Genomic DNA, 19,402 nt, shown 5'->3' with positions numbered 1-19,402 from the left:
AAGGTTCATTTAAATTCGCTATGCTCTACTATAGCATAAAATAGACTAGCTAACGTCAACGTATTGTTGAAGAGAGGCTTAGTTTATATTAAATCAACCTCACAATGAAATATGTGTATCTTTAAAATATGAACGTCACATTTCAAGATAATAACGCTCCCTTAGATATTGTAATATGGTTTGTTGAACTGGAGTTATTTATTGCAGCTAACCGCCTATCCGACGAACGACCCAAACATTGTTGTTTTTAATATTATTACCAATGCCTCTTTTAATTGTATTATCATCACACTTGAGAAACAGCCTTATCGTGGCTGTACAACGGAACATGTAACTTAATGCCTGCATTTAAGGACGATGAATAGCGTAGTCAATGCTTTAGTGACAAGGAAATGATTTGTTTAAATATGATATATAACGTTATCTGTGACTTCAGTGGAAATTAAGCTTATCCATTGCATTGCATTTGTTCAATAGGTTTGTGTCTTACCCTTACGTGTGTGATACATATGAATATGGCATATGAAAACAAATTAATTTGACTGACTCATGAAAACCTCATCCAAAGTAACAGTAAAATAAAAAGGACCTACACAATAATACTCAATCAAACTGATACAGTATAAGGACTGTGATATCCAGCCATTTCTTAAGTATAACAATAAGATTATGACCTGTTTTTAAAAGAAGATAACAAGTTGTTTGCATGGAAAGAAGTCTGTAACCCATGCATGTAACTTTACATCTGTTTGTTCAAAGTCTCCTTAAGGTGATCCAGACAGGCTGGACCAGAGGAGGAGAGACAGATCTGGAGTCCTAGCAGCAGAGAACTTCAGCACGGATTCCAAGGTACACCTTTTTCATACTTTACAAAGAATGCATAAAGTAATGACTCCAATACACTGATATACATGCCATTAAACATGGCTGAATACTAGATCCCCTGCACATCAGTGATGTTGAGTGGAATTTATTAGCAAAAGGTTACATTTACATTTTACCAAGCAACATCACATAGTGAGAGCTGCGACCCTTTGTCTTTCAGTGAGACAACAGAGCAAGCTTCCACAGTTGCACTAAGTTTTGATAACAGTTAAATATTATTTTAATAATACATTTATTTCAATGTTGATGAATTTAGAACGGTTTATTCATAATCTGATTATCTTTGTAGTACACATTCAAATAAAAATAAAATCATTATATTTATAGCCCCTGAAGAAACAAACACACCTCTTTCTTAAATAACACACTTGCTCTGCAATAATATGTTTTTTGATATTTCTGTTAGGAAAGGACACGCCTGAGAGACAGGACTGCTTCACCATGTTCTCTTTCTCTGAGGGTCCAGAAGAACATCCAAGAGGGAAAGGAGAAGCTGATGTGATGAGATTTAAGAGCAGTACAGGACATTAAGAGACAGAGAATAGTTTTGTAGTCCAACAGGAACTTCATTTGTGTGTTGTTTTGTGTTTTACGTTGCACCTCAGAAACAGTGTGATTATTGTCAGGCCTATAAAGTTTGGCAAAAAAAAAAGAGTCAGCTGATCAAATGCATTTGCCTCACTTTATGAGCTTCATATCACTTGTACCGCGGAGTTTGGAACGTCATAAATAAATGGTACCAATCTTCAGTCAGATGTGAATGTGTAATCTAACATTTTCAGCAAGAATAACGGACAAAAGGAGTGCAAATACAATTTATTGAAATGTGAACTAAAAGTTATCAAGCATGAACCATCACCATTTTTTTTTTAAAATAAAAACGAAATAATATACATAAGTTACACTCAATGTTAATCTGTTAATTGACAGGCTAGGCCTGTGCAGGTGATAACAGCTATGCCCAGCATGGGCTAAGTTCTGTAGGTGCAGCTGGTGCAGGTCCTCCTCCATCAGGCCTGGTCCTTCTCCCTCAGGCCTGGTCCTCCTCCCTCAGACCCTCAGCCCTCTCCGGCCAAACCAACAGACAGGACGTTCATAAAGCTGAGGTTTCCCCCAAAGTCTCTAATCATCCATCCTGTGAATATGAGAGGGGAACAAAATTGTGTAATAGTCTTTGAATTTCATGCAAAGCTATATAAAAGTCCCATGTATTATTATTATTATTATTATTATTAGATGCTTTGGACAATAATAAATATAAAGTTAACTGTTGAGTTGATCAGTTTTTTAGATTGAAAGGGTTTAATAATACAAACAAAAGGAGAGGCACCGTAAAATAAAGATTGGTTTTTCAATAAATTGTGTTGATTTTGTCTTTTGAATTCTTTGTCTAAAGTCAAGTAGCTAGAACTGTTACTTATAGTTTGAATGATAGTCTGGTTATAATGTTTGGAGGAGGCATCACAGGTAAGAGCACCATTTGTTGTGTTCCATCCACAACAGATTAATGTGTGTGTATTTATTTATTTACTACCATGGTCTACTTGACCTATCTAACCGAAGTGATCGTTACGTTACTTTGCAAACCGTCACCCCCCCCTCACACACACAAAAGGACACGGTAACGTTGTGATTCACTTCAATTAATGATAACTACGGAGCTTGCTAACAACAAGGCTACTTCACTCATTTAGCTAGCTAATGTAAGATACAAATGCTGTCGAGCCCTCACTGCTTGTAAAATAAAGAGCACAAACTGACAACTTACCCGAGCGGCGAGCCCCGCTGTTCTCCGTCATTTTTCTCCCGGGTTGTTGTGATCACATGACTGACAAAGCCGTGCTCTGATAGGCCAAGTCAGTTTGATTGCATTAGGGCTCGATTGCTTATCCTGTCTGAGTAGACCGGATGATGCTGCACCGCAATTTTTGACATCGAATTTTATACACCGAATTTTTTGACATCGAATTTTTTGACGTCGAATTTTTGGGATCTGAATTTGAACATTCGAATTTTTTTCACTTGAATTTTTACATTTTTATTTCACATAGGTAAATTCGGAGCAAAAACATTCAGATACATGATTTTCAAAGTAATTATTTTCAATGCTATAAATTCGGTGTCTAATAAAATTCAAATACTTCTGTCTCTTGTTTGCTTCCATAGGCTAGATCTCCATGGTGACTTATCCTGGAACCTAGTCTGTGCTCCGAAGCAGGATAGGTTCCAGGATAAGAGATCAACTCAACGAAAGCACCACGCCTGCTGACCAATCAGAGCTCAGTGTGCGGAGGAAATACAGTTTAAACTGCCGTTGCAGGAAAGACAGCCGGCCAAAATCACCGACTGTGTGAACGTGAAAATGAATAGAACATCACCTCCCATCTTCAGAGCAATCTGACTATTATAACTATTATACTATTATGTTAAGAAAGCTTAATTAAATATCTGCCACAACATAAGTAACCGGATCAAAGTAACATTACGTTGCCTACAGTCCGCGCACTGTGAGTGCAGACGTCGATGTGTCCATTCATATCACATCATAATGTATCATATATCTCCTTATCTGAGTCAGCTGAGCCGTATCTGGCCGTGCAACACTCACAGTGTCACATACTGTATGCAGAAGTATTATTTTAAGCAACACATTAAGTTGACGAAACACTCGAGACAAATGTAATGAAAGTCAGATCGTGTCTTAGACGGGGCAGTGATATCATAAACCTGCATGGGCGTAGCCACCATTATATGAGGGTGGGACAAGTCCCCCCCACTTTTTGAAATGATTAGTTTAGACCCCCGCACTTTTACCATGTGGAAAGTCCGTGAATCGGTCTATCCATTCGCTGCACTTTGTAGAGCGCTGTGTCAGTGCTTCACTATCAAATCCATTCCACTTGTTTATTGGAAGAATGCCCAAATCAATGAAACTCCGTACCATGTTTTCACTGCTACTTTGCACCAAGGCAGATTCTTCCATAGCGCGCGCATGTTCAAGGAGTGTTGTCATAGTTGGACAGCTCAGATCTGTTGTATGAAGCGATGCCGGTAGCGAAGGTAAGGCACACACACCAAGTGTTCAGGACACTGTTAATACAGCGAAAATCAAAGCTGACGATCTCTTGGTTTGATATGTTTTCTCCCCCAGACAACATGAACATGAGAACATTTTTTTCAAAGAAGAGGAAAGTAAGTCTTCAGCTGGTAGCAGTTAATCAGTTAACAGTGATGGCGGCGGGGGCAAAAGCGTCTCACTTCTGGAGAGGAGTTTCATCTTTATGTCATGATAGAGAGATACAAATACTGAATAGTTTAGATGAGAAAAGGCATCAAAATGCCAGGTTACTAGTATTTATCATGTAAACAGGGAACAAGAATAACCCGATCTCTCTGTGCTCATGTAAACACCATGATGTAGAGACGCAGTCAGTGTGTTTTACTGGAGCCTCAGTTCGATAAGAGATTATTTTCTGAGTTCTTTAACTTAGGTACTCTCTCTCAAAATGGTAATGTGCATTATGTTTTAATTATACTTCTTATCATTCAGAAGCTTTTTGTGTGTGTTTATGTTTTACTGAGTGCTTATAGGCCATTTCCATCCCAGTATTCAGTTAACTATTTATTTTCTGTGCACATTACATTGACTAGCTAATATTCTACCTTCTGCTTGGGACTTTGAGTCTTCAAAATGTCCAATGTCACAGACTGGGACTTACTTTAGAGTCAGTTGTATTTACATTCAGTATGACTTGTTATGATTCAATGTGAAAGAGTATACTGCTCAATAAATAGTGATCACTTCACCACCTCTCTTGACATCTAGGCGCTTGAGAGTGAGTCAGATGCAGAACACAGGGACAGTGGAGAGAGGTTTGTTGCTGAGGTGAGTGATGAAAGGGAAATGACAGTTTAGAGTAAATTGTGATGTGGACTCTCATCCCAGAATGTTAAGGAAATCAGTGGGGATATTGAAAAGGAAACATTTCAGTCAAGGGGCATCATATGACCAATATAGACAGAAGAGCAACATTTATTTGAACATTTAAGTCAATGATACCATTCCTAGGTGAACTTAACATCTGTATGGAGTCAGATCAGTCTCAATATTAATAAATGCTCACAGAAGGATTCACAAATGTATTTTGCGATTTATATATAAATGACTCTCCACAACAATATCTCTCAATGCACTCACAAATATTTATTGTTGTATATAAATGTACAAAAAATGGGCATTTAAACTGCTTTTTATTAATTCAAAGACGGCTCTGAATTAATAATCAAATATGTTTCCTTTCTTTACTACTGGATGAAATTACAAAATGTACCCATCATTTTCCTCATGCTAGTATAGCCTCATAAAAGTATCAAACCACCTGTTAAAATGCACCAGAATACAGGAAATCTATTATTTTTTTTCGTGGGGGGGGGGACCCCCACACTCCCCGTTAAAAATGTCCCCCCCACATTCAGGATGCTTCCTACGCCCATGTGTTAATGTACGCATTCAAACACTTGTTCTGTTACCAGCTGTATTCACCTTGCAGGTGCAGCTATGTGGCTTTGATCCTGGATAAAGTGTTTAAGTCATGGATGTTTAAAGTTTAACTTCTTCATATGTCTAATATTAAAGTTCACTTTTCATTCAGGAAGTATGACGCTGCGCTGTCAGTACGCTTCTCCATGTTTGTGATTGGTCGAATGCTCCAAATACCACCCCTTTCATGTGAACGCGCACCTAACCAGATAGGACACGGCTGGCTTGAGCGATCCACTTGATAACCCGCGTCGTAGGACCGTTTAGCGAGAGCGCGTATGTTTTGGATTAGGCCAACCGGCTAACTCAAACATATCCAGGTTAGGTTGAACTGGCTTCGTAGTCCAGGCCCCTGTTGTGACAGATCCTTGTAAACCAGAAACACGTCAAACCAGTTCTGTCTGCAAGTGTTGTGACTTTGGGTGACTGGAAACAAAGAGAAAAGAGTCAGTGTGGGAATAGGTCATCACAACAGAGATAGGAACCACACAACACATTTCCTATGTGTTATCATTCGATATGTTTCTGCCCCAAGATAAACATGTGTAACTGTTGTTCAAATACAGATGAATCTGTCAAAACAGGTGTTGCTGCTGTGTTTGCCTGATTGGTGCTGATTCATGTGGGGAGGAAATGGGACCTCTGCTGGTTTGTTTGTGGGAATTTAAATCATACCACATCTATATGGAACCTTTTTATAGCACATTTCATCTGCAAAGCTTAGAAAATAAATCAGGATATTTAGTTATTTAGTAAGACTAATAAATAAAATAATGTTTAAACATTTAAAAACCGGGTGGATAAAGATAAACTAAAACCAAACCACACTTTTCTACAAAGGTAAAGTAGTCAGTTAGTTTACAATTATTTTCTTAGCCACAATCCTTTTGCATTTATATTTAATCAAACATCTGAAATCAACTTAAAAATCTCTTTATTCTCATAGAAACTTCTATTGATCCAATTCAGTAAGATACAGTATATAAAAGAAAAACTGCATTGGACACAAAGGCATTATTGCAACTTTATTGGTCATTGTTGTATCACAAAGGTATTGTCTTTTTTGGGGATTTCTTATTATAACTCTTCCAGTTTTGTATCAAAGACAGTCACCGATTAGCATTGCATTCACACATCATACTGGGGTGCAGCTAAAAGGCTGCTATTCATTCATGTGAGTGAGAGGGTCAGTGCAGAGGAGGGGGACAGGGACAGTGTACGAGCTAACGTGTGTTTAATCATTCCGACGGATCACACTATCTAACATCAGCGAATCCTAGATAAGGGCTCAAAACATGTTAGTCATGTCTGGAAACTGACCTGAGAAGGCCATAATATTACAATACATTAACATAAATGGGACATCACTATGAATGTGAAAATGTGTGAAATACATGTGCAACAGTATAGACAAAACCGATATAAAAGATAATCCTTACCAACAGTTTACCATAGAGTCAAATATTGACCTGATAAAAGATTCTAAATTGAGAAAAATCATCCTAGTTCAGTGGAAAAATACAGTGAGTCAATATGATGATATCAAAAAGACAGGAAAGGAAAACAGGTAAAGAGGTAAACTGGTTTGAAAAATCAACTGTGAAGTAAGATAAGGTACAAGAGAGGCAGTGAAAAAGCACAGAGTCATTGAGAGATTATTTGAAGCGCTTTAGTTTTCTCTCCCTTTCATCTCGACTTGCTCCCCTGGAGCGGATGGGGGGAGTTGGAGGGGTGTCGGTGCCTCCCAGCCAGTCCCAATGAGAGAAGAACGGGGCGAAGTGAGTGTTGGGCCGCCGGTGGTGAGCATCATGCTTGGGTGCGCCGCCCCAGAGGCCAAAGGGCACCACGTTATTCATGGACCAGGGGAAGTCGTAGCCGCAGTGGTCCTCGGTGGAGATGTAGATGTTGAGGACCATGAAGCCCCATGTTGTGAGGCAGTGGCACTGCAGCAGGAGGGGGTCAATTGTGGTCCAAAACCCCACGCTGAACAGCTCCCAGCCGGACATGTACTGTGTGACGAGGCTGAAGGGCTGGTGGTAGCGGTGGTGCACGGCGTGGAACATGTGGTACAACCATGGAACCCGGTGGTGCAGGAGGTGCCACAGGTAATACTGGGAGTCAAAGACAATCATGCAGGCAAAGATGCCCAGGAAGAAGCTGCAGAGAGTGGGGGCCTCGCAGGGCAACGGGACGGGGGGTCTCCACAGCCACTGGGCAACAGCAGCGGGGAAGATGTAGAGCAGATGGTTGTAGATGGTGACACCCAGAGTTGTCCAGATGTCAGGCCAGGTGACCGGGGTGTCCGGATGGAGCCTGTAGCGGTTGATGCATGGCCAGGTGGGGGCCAGCAGGTCAAGCATGGTGTAAAGGCTAACCACCAGGAAGTAAGTGGTGATGGAGAGGACCACGGGGAACAGAGGGCTGGCCAGGAGATCGCAGTGGTTCTGTTGGAGGTAGTCCCACGCAGGCTGCAGGAACACACCATTGGACTGCCAGCTTGTCCCGTTGTCCTCATCTGACACACAGGATAAGGTTCTGAGTAACCTACCTGTGCTCATCACTAACCCGTCTTTCAATTCCAAAATAAAAGCAAATTTGAGGGTCTAAATGAACAGAATGATCCAATCAGCTTCCTCGGATAGTTTAGCTGTGCCAAATGGGACTTGCGGACTGTCTTAGCCTCTTATATGTTCAAGCCCAACCTCCGCTCCCCCCAAACTCCCCGTTTCTTAAAAGAAGGCGCTCTTTAAAGACCCTTTTTCATGGGCACAAAGACCCCAGCCAGGACTCAGGAGCGGGGCCACAGCAGCTCTCATTTCTGTCCCAAATCCTGGAGAGAGGGCTTCCGTTTACTTGTGATGTTGATTATGATGTCTTGGTCACGTAGAAGTATAGGAGTTGTGTATTTGATTAGATGTTATAATGAACTAAATTAATACATCACACATTAAACACTAAGTTACATAGTCTCAGCTGCATGTTGAAAAGCAGCCTGTTAATGTTTATTTCTCTATCATCCTCATATTAAAAACACACGCACGCTCACGCACGTACATGCATACACTTAGAGTCAGAACATGTGCCCAAAAGAGTAATTAATCATTAAGCTGTCAAAGGAGACATGAATTCAAAAGCACTTTGTTTCTGGTGGTGGATGGTGATTGGCTGACTGCTCAGTTTGAGTTTGTTTACAGAAATAATAACATCTCATTGATGAAAACTAAACTGGCTTCTGTTTCTATGGTGTGACGCAATCATTTTAAGAGAGCTGATAGCCATCTGCTTCTTATTTAGACATTCGTCATTTGTATTCTAAAATGGGCCATTCTGTATAATGAGTAATATGAATTGTTCTCATACACTGTAGCATTGCTACTTTTACATAATTGACATTAGTTAGATAACAATGTGAGTGCTTTTTCCAACACTTATGAATAAACAGAAATTGAACTTATGACTATACTAAAATAAAGAATCTTTTTATTTTACAGTTTAATTAGTGCAATGATGCAAAATATTGAAAGATTTTCAAACGGTTCTCAGAAAACAATCAAATACAATAAAACATTTCAGAAAACAATTTCACCACAATAGGGGATTTTAAAGCTATTCTGGAGCTGGCAGTGATAATAACCTAATTTCATCAGCAGATTGAGATTTGCTTTATAGGAAAGGTAAATGTCCATTTGTCCATAATGCCATGAATACAAAACAGACACAAAAGTTGAGAACTACATTTAATCATGATAAATACAATTGCATCATTGCGGGTTTGTTGCAATATACGTTTTTCACAGAGAGGAGCATTCAAAGTCTGTGTGGACATTAGTCACAGACTTATAACTAAAAGGTATTTTAGAGACAGGATACAAAAGTAGTGTGTGCAGTTACAACAGTGGGGGAACACAAACTGTATGACCAGCACACTTTCTGATGCCACTGATCAGCCAATAGAGGGCAGTACAAATCCATTCTTCACCAAAGACACAGCTACAGATGACGCATGAGAAGAAATGCAACTGGATTTGAAAATAGTTTTACCAGTCTTACTCTAAAGACAAGGTATAGAACCCAACATTGGGTGCACTGAGGACATTTCTTCCTCTTTTTCACAGCCACTATGCTGGTTACAATATATAACCAATCAATAACATATTTGAAGAGTCAAAATGCAAAAGGCCTATTAGATTACCGAGGTCACTGATTAATTGACAACATAGTGAGATTTGCTTCAGGCTCAAAGTCAAATTAAACCCAGAGGAAAAACTGTCAAAGTCACAGTCCAAAATTACTCATGTATAAAAACTGGCCACTGACTTATTGACTCCTAAGATACAAAAGTATTGACCATTTTTAAAACCGAGTACGGCTGTTTGCACATTGTCAAAAACAATAAGAAGAAGTTGCTTTTATGCCTGTTTGAGTCGATAAAGACGATCACAAACCTACTTTTGGTTTTGTGTTACCACCTACCAGACAGTTGTTGGTAGAGAAAATGAGAAGTGGAACCCTCACATCACTAACATGTAGTACTTGGTGTCTGAGGAGACAATGACAATGTGTGAGAGCCTCCTCCATTCGATCCCGAGGGAGAGCACACATCTGGAGACCTGCTACCATCATCTACAAATATCACCTCACTTTCTGGCTGCTTGCTTGACTGGCTTGTATGGTTTGTTATTAAAAACACAATGTTCTGTACTGAAGAGTAATCACATTCAGTGTATATTGCCCTTTTTGTTTTTACAAACATGAAAGCAATACATTAAACATAAAATAAAAAAGACACGGATCCTAATACAACACATCCAACTATTATAAAAAATAAAAAAGGCCTTTATCACACAATATTCATATTTATTTAAAAAAGGTAAGTCAAACTGGTTCAGACAGTGAGAACACTTCCTGCAGCTGTTTATACTGATCATGACAGGGTGGGAGTCACAGTAAGTTAACATTTAAATATATATATTAATTGTTCATAAACCGAATAAAACAACTAAATAATAAAGTTATTTTACTTGTACTGTAGAGCTTGATTCAACTCCATTACAACAACAATCATACCTTAAGTGTCTTTTACCTGCATTATTTAGTTGGAATAGTATGTTCTTCTACGCACACATTCTTTATTATTATTATTCCGCCGGGTTTTTTGCGCCTCTTCTGCTCCCACATTCCACATCACAGAAACTCCGTTCAAACATCAAAACGTTCAGCTCGATCGGGAATCAATGGCTATTACTTTTCTCATTCATAACTTTCATAATTCCAGAGATATATCCCATAATTCATCACATTTTTAACATGGAAGTCAATGGAGAAACTTTTCAGACTTCAACAATCTTCAACTGCTAACTGCTCCTTCTTCAACTGCTAACTGCTCCTTCATACTTTCACTCAGAAACCTCATTCCAACTTTAAATTGTTACACATCTTGTGTGATGGAACACGTTGATGTCATAACTCCAACTGACGCCAGAAAACATCACATGATGGTTAACACTGTGGCCCTGAACAGCTCTACATCAAATCTGATGTTATGTAATGTGGTGTTACCATGGCAACGCATCCCTCGCCATAAAACACGATGTCGCTGTAACTCCAATGGACACACGGTCCAATCGTCTCCCACTCTTCACTTGTATATCACCGGTCCAGGCCTCAACGGCTCTATGCCAAATCTGAGATCACACCATATGCCGTTTCCATGGAAACGCATCCCTCGCCTTAAAACACGATGTTGTCGTGATACCTATGCAAAACAGCACCAGACTTCAGATGATGGTGAATGGTCCGGCCCTCAACAGCTCTATGTCAATTATGGGGTGTCATCATATGCCGTTTGCATGGAAACGCATCCCTCGCCATGAAACACGATGTCGCTGTAACTCCAATGGACAAGGTCCGATCGTCCCCAAACTTCGCTTGTATATCTCCGGTCGATGCCTCAACAGCTTTACGCCAAATCTGAGATCTCACCATAGGCTGTTTCCATGGAAACGCATCCCTCGCCAAAAAACACGATGTTGTCGTAACTGATATGAAAATGGTCAAAAAGTGCAAAAACTTCACACGTGTGCTAACAGTCCAGCCGTGAAGACATCTACGGGACAGTTTTTAGATTTCTTCAAATGCCGTTGCCATGGCAACACAATGCTCGCCATGAAACATGGTTTTCTCATAACTTCCGTGAAAATGCTCCTAACAGCCCAAAACTTCACAGGTTTGGTAACGATGCAGCCATCAACATATCTAAGCATATTATGGGGTGTCATCAAATACTGTTGCCATGGCGCCATCAAGTTAGTTCAATAGTTTGCAGTTCAAATATTCTGCTGCTTTTCCAAGCTTTTTTACTTTCTTTTCTTCTCTTATCACACATTCAAGCCCCCAGTGTTCATGTATCATTTCAATCAAAATTCTTCATTTTCTTCTTACACATTACATTTCAGCATAGCAGTTCAGCATCAGCTTTTCAGCATAAAGCATTCCCACTAGCAATATCTTCAGGAATTGCATTTTCTAGTTGTTTAACTATTGTGCAAGAGATGGATATGGAGCCATGGACAGAGAAACAGAGTTGTGGAAATGGCTCTGCCTATATTATTTCAGTATACTTCTGTCTTTGTGTAAGGCTATTTGAAGCTGTGTGACAGCATGTGTGAACATCACTTTAGGTATGAAAGGAACAGGAACCGGTGCAGGTCAACACAGAGCCTGCTGTCAGCACAGCAGAGGAGTGTATGAGAACCTGAGAATAGAGAGTCAGTCTGAGACCTGCTGCAGGTTTGATCTCACACAGTGAAAAAAAGTGTCTCCCCTGTCCTCTCCTGCAGGGGGTGTGTGAACCTGATTGGTGGCACCTGGCACTGCTGGCCTTCACCAAGCTTTCAAATATCAGCCACCTGCTGTTGTCTCTCTACTGGGCTCCACATCTCCAGTTTTAGGTTTGATACTCACTCTTCTTCCCGTTCTACACCTTTCCTGGGATACATTTGTTTTGTTTTAACAGGCAGTACTCAGGACGTTTGTAGCTTTGAGCTAAATGCTAACAGTAGCACGCTAATATGCTAATGTTTAATAGGTGGAATGTTTACCATGCTCACCATCTTATTTTGGTGTGTTAGCATGCTAGCATTGGCTAATTAGCAGTAAACAAAAAGTGGAGATATTGCTGTTTGGCATGGCATTATTAGTTTCAGGTACTTGGTGATAAGCTAATAAACCAGTAGCCAGGTTATTAAAAGTTAGATAATCACCAAAGTGAATTATAGGCCTAATGAACATCCATACTAACTGTTGAGATATAGAAACAAAATGCAAACATTTCACTTAAAACTAAAAGGGACACCTATTGTACTAACAAGTATGTAAGAATGATGGCCTAAAAGGCAAAGACAGAAGTGCAGAAAGTTAACAGTTTAGTCATTTGATTAACTTCAAAATTCAAAAATGTAGTTAGCTATTACTGAATACAAATGTACTCATTATAAATGTGTTGCTTGTGTTGCAGCAGGAAAAGGCTTAGGTGCAAACAAAATATATAGGCTATGGTCTATTGTTTTTGCAGTGACATTGAAGATGCTGCAGAGGACCTGAGGGTCCACGAGGGGACAGGAAATTATGCTCCATGATCATCTTTCAAGGTAGGAGGCAAGCGTTTCGTCACCTTGAAGATCTCTAGGACGGCTTTACAATGCATATTTTTCAAAAGACACAGGCTCCCACATGCAAAACAAATTAGTTTTCTCTCAAAATATTGAAATGAAATGAATGTAGAAAGGAGTCTTGAGTTTTATGTATACCGTTTGAGGGTATACATACTCAGATTAATATTATAAACATGTCTTTCATTTAACTGAGACTCACCTGCGATAATATTTGTTTAGAAACTATAAACTGCTGGTGAATTGCACATTTTTTGCTATTGTCTTAGTTGGGAATTATTGTTTTAAAATGATTTGAAAACCTTTCAGTGTTGGATGTGGTGTTTTAATGGATGACTTTCCTTCCAACAGTCACTATTAGCTGCTGTGATGGGAAAATGTTTCATCATTTTAATAAATGGAAACCTATTTTTTCCTTTGCAGTGGCTGCAAGTGGAAGAAAAGCTTTGGTGACACCTGATAACTAATGTCCCTCAGGAGTAGTCTTCGGGGGCTGAGGGCTGATCGGAGTGTTATTCTCCACTGGCAGGTATGACTCAGTGATGGAGGAGGGACTATGTGTGTGAGAGCGACCGTAGGACACAGAATGACCAAGGATGCCGTTGCTAAAAATAATCCGTACAATGGAAATATGAGGAGTTTGAGTTGTAAAATGGGAATGAGAGAATGGTTGCTTGCTGGCAAGCAATGCAAGTCACTACGAGTTATATTTATTTGACTGATATGAAGTGAAACCAAGTCTGCCTAAGAAGAAAACACAAAAGACTCTTTGTCGGGTAAAGTACACACAACTCAAAATCAATGGACTATAGATGTGGCCATTGGGAAACATGTCTTCTAGAAATGAACTTTTTTAACTAATTTGCATCATGTGAAATATGTTTTAGGAGAAACACAAATAATTTTTGAGGAACATGATGTCTAGTGACAACATATTTTATTTTCACTTAGAAAACACAGTAGCTGATTGCTTATCTGGCGTAGATTTTTCCTTATTGAGTTCAACGGTTGTTATCTTTGGTCCTTTCCTTTTGGTCATTTTGTGTAGTAATGTTTACATTTTTTGCAGTCTGGTTAAAATACAAAAAAAAAGAGATTTGATGCATGAGAAACAATGCGTTTCCAAATGTACCTATAATAAGAGATTTACCTGAAATAACATTATTTCCCAAACCAAGTTTATTTGTTGCATACACCTTATCACACACTCTTTGGCATCAAGGTCCTTGATGTTTTACGACAACCATCGGCCAGACCACCATCTTTTATAAAAAATAAATAGTTGCCACCTAATGAAAACCAAGCAACTATTAAGTTTCCTTCCTTTCCAAAACAATGTAATTAGACAGAGTTGGGCAAGGGATGCTAACAATTCCCTTCCTTATTTGTCTTTACTATTCCCTAAAGCGGAAATAGTAAAAATGCATTGTGTTGACATTTATAGTACACTAAAATATCCCCATATCTCAGTGTGACTCTTCACATCGTTGTACTGATTTATCACTGCAATATCAAATCAAATGCATTTTAATTCAAGCTACTTTCCCACACTGTAGATAAGGCTATTGGGTGACTGATTTAAATTCCTAATTTACATTTATTTCAATTAATATATTTCCCCAGTGTTGGTTCCCATTAACCATTCCTGAAGATGACACATATCAGGCCAGGCATGGAATCATTCAAAGATGTGTGTAAATGTGCTTCTAGCATTGTTACGAACACATCAAAGAATCTTCCTTAAAGATGAATATACGTAGATCTCTTAACACATCCTCCTTTGAGGAAGTACTGCTGGAGTGACTTCAGGGATGTAAGGGATGCAGACAGGTGTGAAAGCCGTTGCATTGCCGATGAACTCCCACGGGGTTTCAGGGTTACACTGGTACAGGCTTTGTTTTTCACTTAACAGATTTAGACCTGGAAAAAAATACAGTTACCATGGGCGTCTCACCTGTGGAATTAATTATCGGCGCAAAGATAGGGGAAGGCTCTCTAAGCTTCTGCTCATTTCCTCATAAACAAGCTCCACTGCAACGTCTCTCATCTCATCTGTTCAGGACTCTAACCAGGTAAGGACACCTCTCACATGGACATTTTTGTTTCTTACTGTATTGAAGTATTAGTTTATTATATTAAAATCGATGACATTTTCATTGTCAGGAAGCTGCAATGCCGAGCCAGCTGGAGGGTGCAATGGATGCACTGATAACGGTTTTCTACAACTACTCCGGAAGCGATGGAGACAGATATAAGCTCAACAAGGGAGAGTTGAAGGAGCTCCTCAACAGCGAGCTCACCGACTTCCTCACGGTTAGTGGACATTTCAACATCTATAAGGAAGTTGATTTCATTTATTGTTTATTTAAATACAATTAGTTTAAAAAAGGGATACGCTTATAACCTACAAGTACTAAATAATAGCTTGGTAGGATCCTTTAAAAAATAAATAATGGTAGAAGTTAGTTGTAGGCCTTTTGCTCTGCCCATGTCATTATCTTTTTTGCTTTACAAAAATGAAGCAGGGGAAGTAAAAGAGCTTCATTACATGTCAGATGACAAAAAAAATGCAGTTATTAGCTGTTACTTAAACTGGCTGAATTATTTGAATAATACTGCGTTAAGCATTTTGCTCTGTTTGCTAATATATTTATTCTAATTAGCAACTTGGTGACTTTAATTATGTTGATTTTTCCAAAACATAATCACATTAATTCCTTGTGCATGTTTAAATAGTAGGGTTAATCATGATGATACCTTTTTTTTGTGTGGGAGTGCTTTCTTGACAAATACTTGCTGTAAGTTACTCTCACATACAATGCCATAGTCGTATTGGAACTAAAGAGAAACATAACAAAGTTTTAGCATAAAGCTTCAGTCAGAGCAGACCCGGCGTCATGGGCGTCATCCGCCCATCCAGGATTTGGGCCCGCCCATCCAGGATTTAAATCAGGGCTGAATACAACATTTTAATTGTTTTATTATTATGTTCAGTGGCGGCGCCAGGGTATATCGGGGTAGGCTACAGCCATACTAATAAATGGCTTAGCCCCACCATGAAAAATGATGTTAAAGTAAGCAAAATAAAGCCTGCCAACTTGCGCGGAGTTAATTGCACAGACAGCAGTTTGTAAGATTGATTTCAGTAGTCACTTGTCTGGAAATACCGAAGACTAGAAACGGTTTTGAAAACTTTTGTCACGTAGTGATCGTCTTCTCAATAGAACATCTTTGATAATGTTTTCTGGCCAATCAGAATCAAGATAACGGCGTGGTGTTGTTGCAGGAAGTCCCGACGGAGAATACTTTTGTGGTAGTACATCTCTATATACATCGATACAACATTACGTGTTGATAGAAATCAACACGTAATGAAATAAGACCCCACGGTTTGATGATTGATAGGTGTGTGGGCTGTCTTTCATTTTGACACAGAACAATGGGGGCTATCCACCCTTATCCACAATGTAAAGTAATTCACAGCCTCTTCCCTCTTCAGTGAGGAGCAGCAGGTTCAGCTTTCAGAACAAAGTAACAGAAAACTAAAATGGCATTCATTTTTTAAAATATGTCGACAATTCAGATTTCCGGCAGATCTCTTCCGGCAGAGTCAGAGACTGATTTATATAGCATTTATTTTTCTTGCAGTGTTAAAGGACACGTGACTCCAGATTCATTCAGATATTTCTTAGCCTATCCCCAGGAACGTCATCTCATTGGAAGTGTGTTGGATCACCAAAGTGTGGCCTTTACATCTCCTTAATTTCCCCAGTGGATCTATAGTGACCAATGGACGATGCTTCGCTGTTGCTGACTCGCTTTAAAGTTAAATGAAATAACCATGTTTTGTGAGGTTTACAGAGGAGCATTGTGACCTTGTCTCAGGAAATTGTTTTCTCATTGATTGCTATCCTGCTGTCAGAGTAACACTGCTGCTGGCTCTCACGTCATGGCAGCGTGCAAAATAAAGGATGTGCAGCGGGAGATAGATGAGGTCATTTCAGATAAGCCCCGGCCCCTGGGTCCGTGTGATAGCCGCCTGTACCAGATTTCACATGATTGAGACCAACACAAAGCGGACGAGGCCTGAGAGTCAAACCTCCGATGTCTTCAGATAGATTTTTTATTTCCACTTCTGTTCCTCCCTCATGCGGTTGGCGAGCCTCAGGTGCTCACACATCAACATCAGTGGCCCGTATCGCCTCCAAATATAGACACCGCCGTGACGTCACCACCACATCCCCTCGGGCTACATTCCCCCCTGAGAGCAGCCAAACATTTGAACTCAGTTTCCTCTGACAGAAAACACTGACACTCCCACACCAAGGCTGGATGCATCACTGTATATTTATTAGTTTAGAAATGACTGGGTGTCTTTAAAAAGATGCTCCCATGGCAGGCTATTTTACTTTTTCAATAATTTTTCATCATTATTTCAATTTGAGTTTAGATCAAGTTGGCTCTCGGTTCAGGACTGGTATCTTTAATATCATTTAATTTAATTTTACAACTATTGTTTTTATTCATTCAAATATTTAATATTAAAGAATGTGTCCAACTTTCTTTTATTTATCAAGTGTCTCTCTTAAAAGATGATAATAAACATGTTTTTTTTACCATTTTGTTGAAATATTTCCACAAGGCTAAATGGAAATGAGATATTTTCGACAGAGCAACATAGATGAAAAATGTTGCCATTAATTAATTTTGTATTCTATATATATTGGAATATACTGTATAAGTATACACATTATATATAACAATCTGAAACAGTCAATCTTCTTATAGTTGTCCAAAATGTGTTTTGATAGGCTATTTTTATTTTTATATTTATTATTTTACTTAAGGAGAAAGCATGAAATTCCACTTAAAAAAAAGTAAATAACTGAAAAATATAAATTTTGTTATGAATTCCTGATAGGAATCTTTTGATAAGAAGTGTAGAATATTGTTTAGCATTTTTTTCTCATTTCACCTTAACTCAAACAGCTTTCTAATTGATCTTTGAGTATTTTTGACTGTTAGAAATGAAATAAATAACTCCCATGAGGGTTTGCCCTTAGTGTAGGCTGTATTTTAATTTGAACCTTTGCCACAACATGTTACTTAAATGAGTTAAATGGCGTAAAGATCACCGGTGCCTTGGAGGTTTAGAGGGTGTAAGAGGAAAGCCATGTCTTGTTTCTCAATCCTGTAGGAAATGAGCAAAAGCAATACATTTCGTGGAGTGTGATGAGCGGCAGCTCAGGGCTCGTTTAGCAGCGACATCACTCTGCTCTCTGCTGGACACGCATGGACGCTTCTGCCTCCAGGCAACATGAAGCTCCAATAACTATCCAATAACTACAGGGGTGTAACTTAACATGGAAATACTGATATTTCCTATATTATGACCCAAAATGGCTAGAACAGTGATCTGAAGTGTTAATACGATTAGTGACAAGTCCTATTTTACAGGGGAATAATAGAAACACTACGAGCCACAAAACCGATTCTTTGGTTGGGCTAATATTTTCTTTTAATTTTCTATTCTCCAGTCTCAGAAGGATCCGATGCTGGTGGAGAAAATCATGAATGACCTGGACTCTAACAAAGACAACGAGGTGGATTTCAATGAGTTTGTGGTGTTGGTGGCCGCTCTGACTGTTGCCTGCAACGACTTCTTCCAAGAGCAGCAGAAGAAAAAGAAGTAGACGTCTACAGAAATAATCCGCTACCTGTAAATCTTGTCAATGTCGTGCAATTAAAAACAGAACAGTAAATGTCCCGTCAGTAGAATAAGTTATATTAGGATACCCCAAGTATGTAGCATTGTGAATGTAATACTTAGGAAATAGACACTCTACCCCAAAGTCACAATAGAAGATGTTGGTACCAAATTCAGCCTGGAGCTGTTAAACAACGACTTAGATGGGATAGATGTATAGATCTTAGATGGGAAATATGTGAATTTTAAAACCTAAAAGCTGCAATAAATGCAGGATGTGTATTATCCCATGTCTCAAGAATCACTGGTCTAAATGCAGAGCTTCTTCTGATAAAAATTAAAGTAGTGTTTATATTAGCGTTATCTTTGTTACTTGGAAATAAAAAAGGAAAATTAATATGGTGTCATTGTATTTTTTAAATAATTGTCGTCTCTCCTAGTTTTGTTTTGACGGTAAAAGAACGTCCAGGTCATTACTGACGATTAATTGAATGGCATTAACCTTTAAAAGTCATCTTTGTCATCTATAAAATGTGTCTTTAAACCTTTGTCATCATTTTTTATTCGTCCCTGTTCTAATATAAATGTCAAAAGTTAAAT

At 39.0% G+C, this 19,402-nt stretch overlaps 2 protein-coding genes across 5 annotated transcripts; one reads left to right on the top strand and one right to left on the bottom strand.

The window, feature by feature from the left end:
* The first annotated feature begins 3,895 nt into the window (after positions 1–3,895).
* On the top strand, positions 3,896–19,199 carry s100z (S100 calcium binding protein Z). 4 transcript variants are annotated; one of them, XM_034239043.1, is made up of 7 exons: positions 3,896–3,945; positions 12,265–12,375; positions 12,999–13,074; positions 13,519–13,624; positions 15,156–15,167; positions 15,259–15,408; positions 18,633–19,199. In XM_034239043.1, exons 4-7 carry the CDS (start codon positions 13,562–13,564, stop codon positions 18,786–18,788), a joined length of 381 nt encoding a protein of 126 aa, XP_034094934.1. In that variant the 5' UTR covers positions 3,896–3,945; positions 12,265–12,375; positions 12,999–13,074; positions 13,519–13,561; the 3' UTR covers positions 18,789–19,199. The 4 variants fall into 4 exon arrangements, with proteins under 4 accessions (XP_034094934.1, XP_034094936.1, XP_034094935.1 ...); XM_034239045.1 differs by having other exon boundaries at positions 15,008–15,167; XM_034239044.1 differs by lacking the exon at positions 12,265–12,375 and having other exon boundaries at positions 3,914–3,945.
* On the bottom strand, positions 7,081–7,983 carry ch25hl2 (cholesterol 25-hydroxylase like 2). The gene has a single exon (XM_034239026.1). It carries the CDS (start codon positions 7,981–7,983, stop codon positions 7,081–7,083), a length of 903 nt encoding a protein of 300 aa, XP_034094917.1.
* Positions 19,200–19,402: the final 203 nt, after the last annotated feature.

The sequence above is a fragment of the Gymnodraco acuticeps genome, unplaced genomic scaffold (assembly GCF_902827175.1).
Source record: "Gymnodraco acuticeps unplaced genomic scaffold, fGymAcu1.1, whole genome shotgun sequence".
NCBI lineage: Eukaryota > Metazoa > Chordata > Actinopteri > Perciformes > Bathydraconidae > Gymnodraco > Gymnodraco acuticeps.
This window is presented reverse-complemented; position numbering and strand designations above follow the sequence as displayed.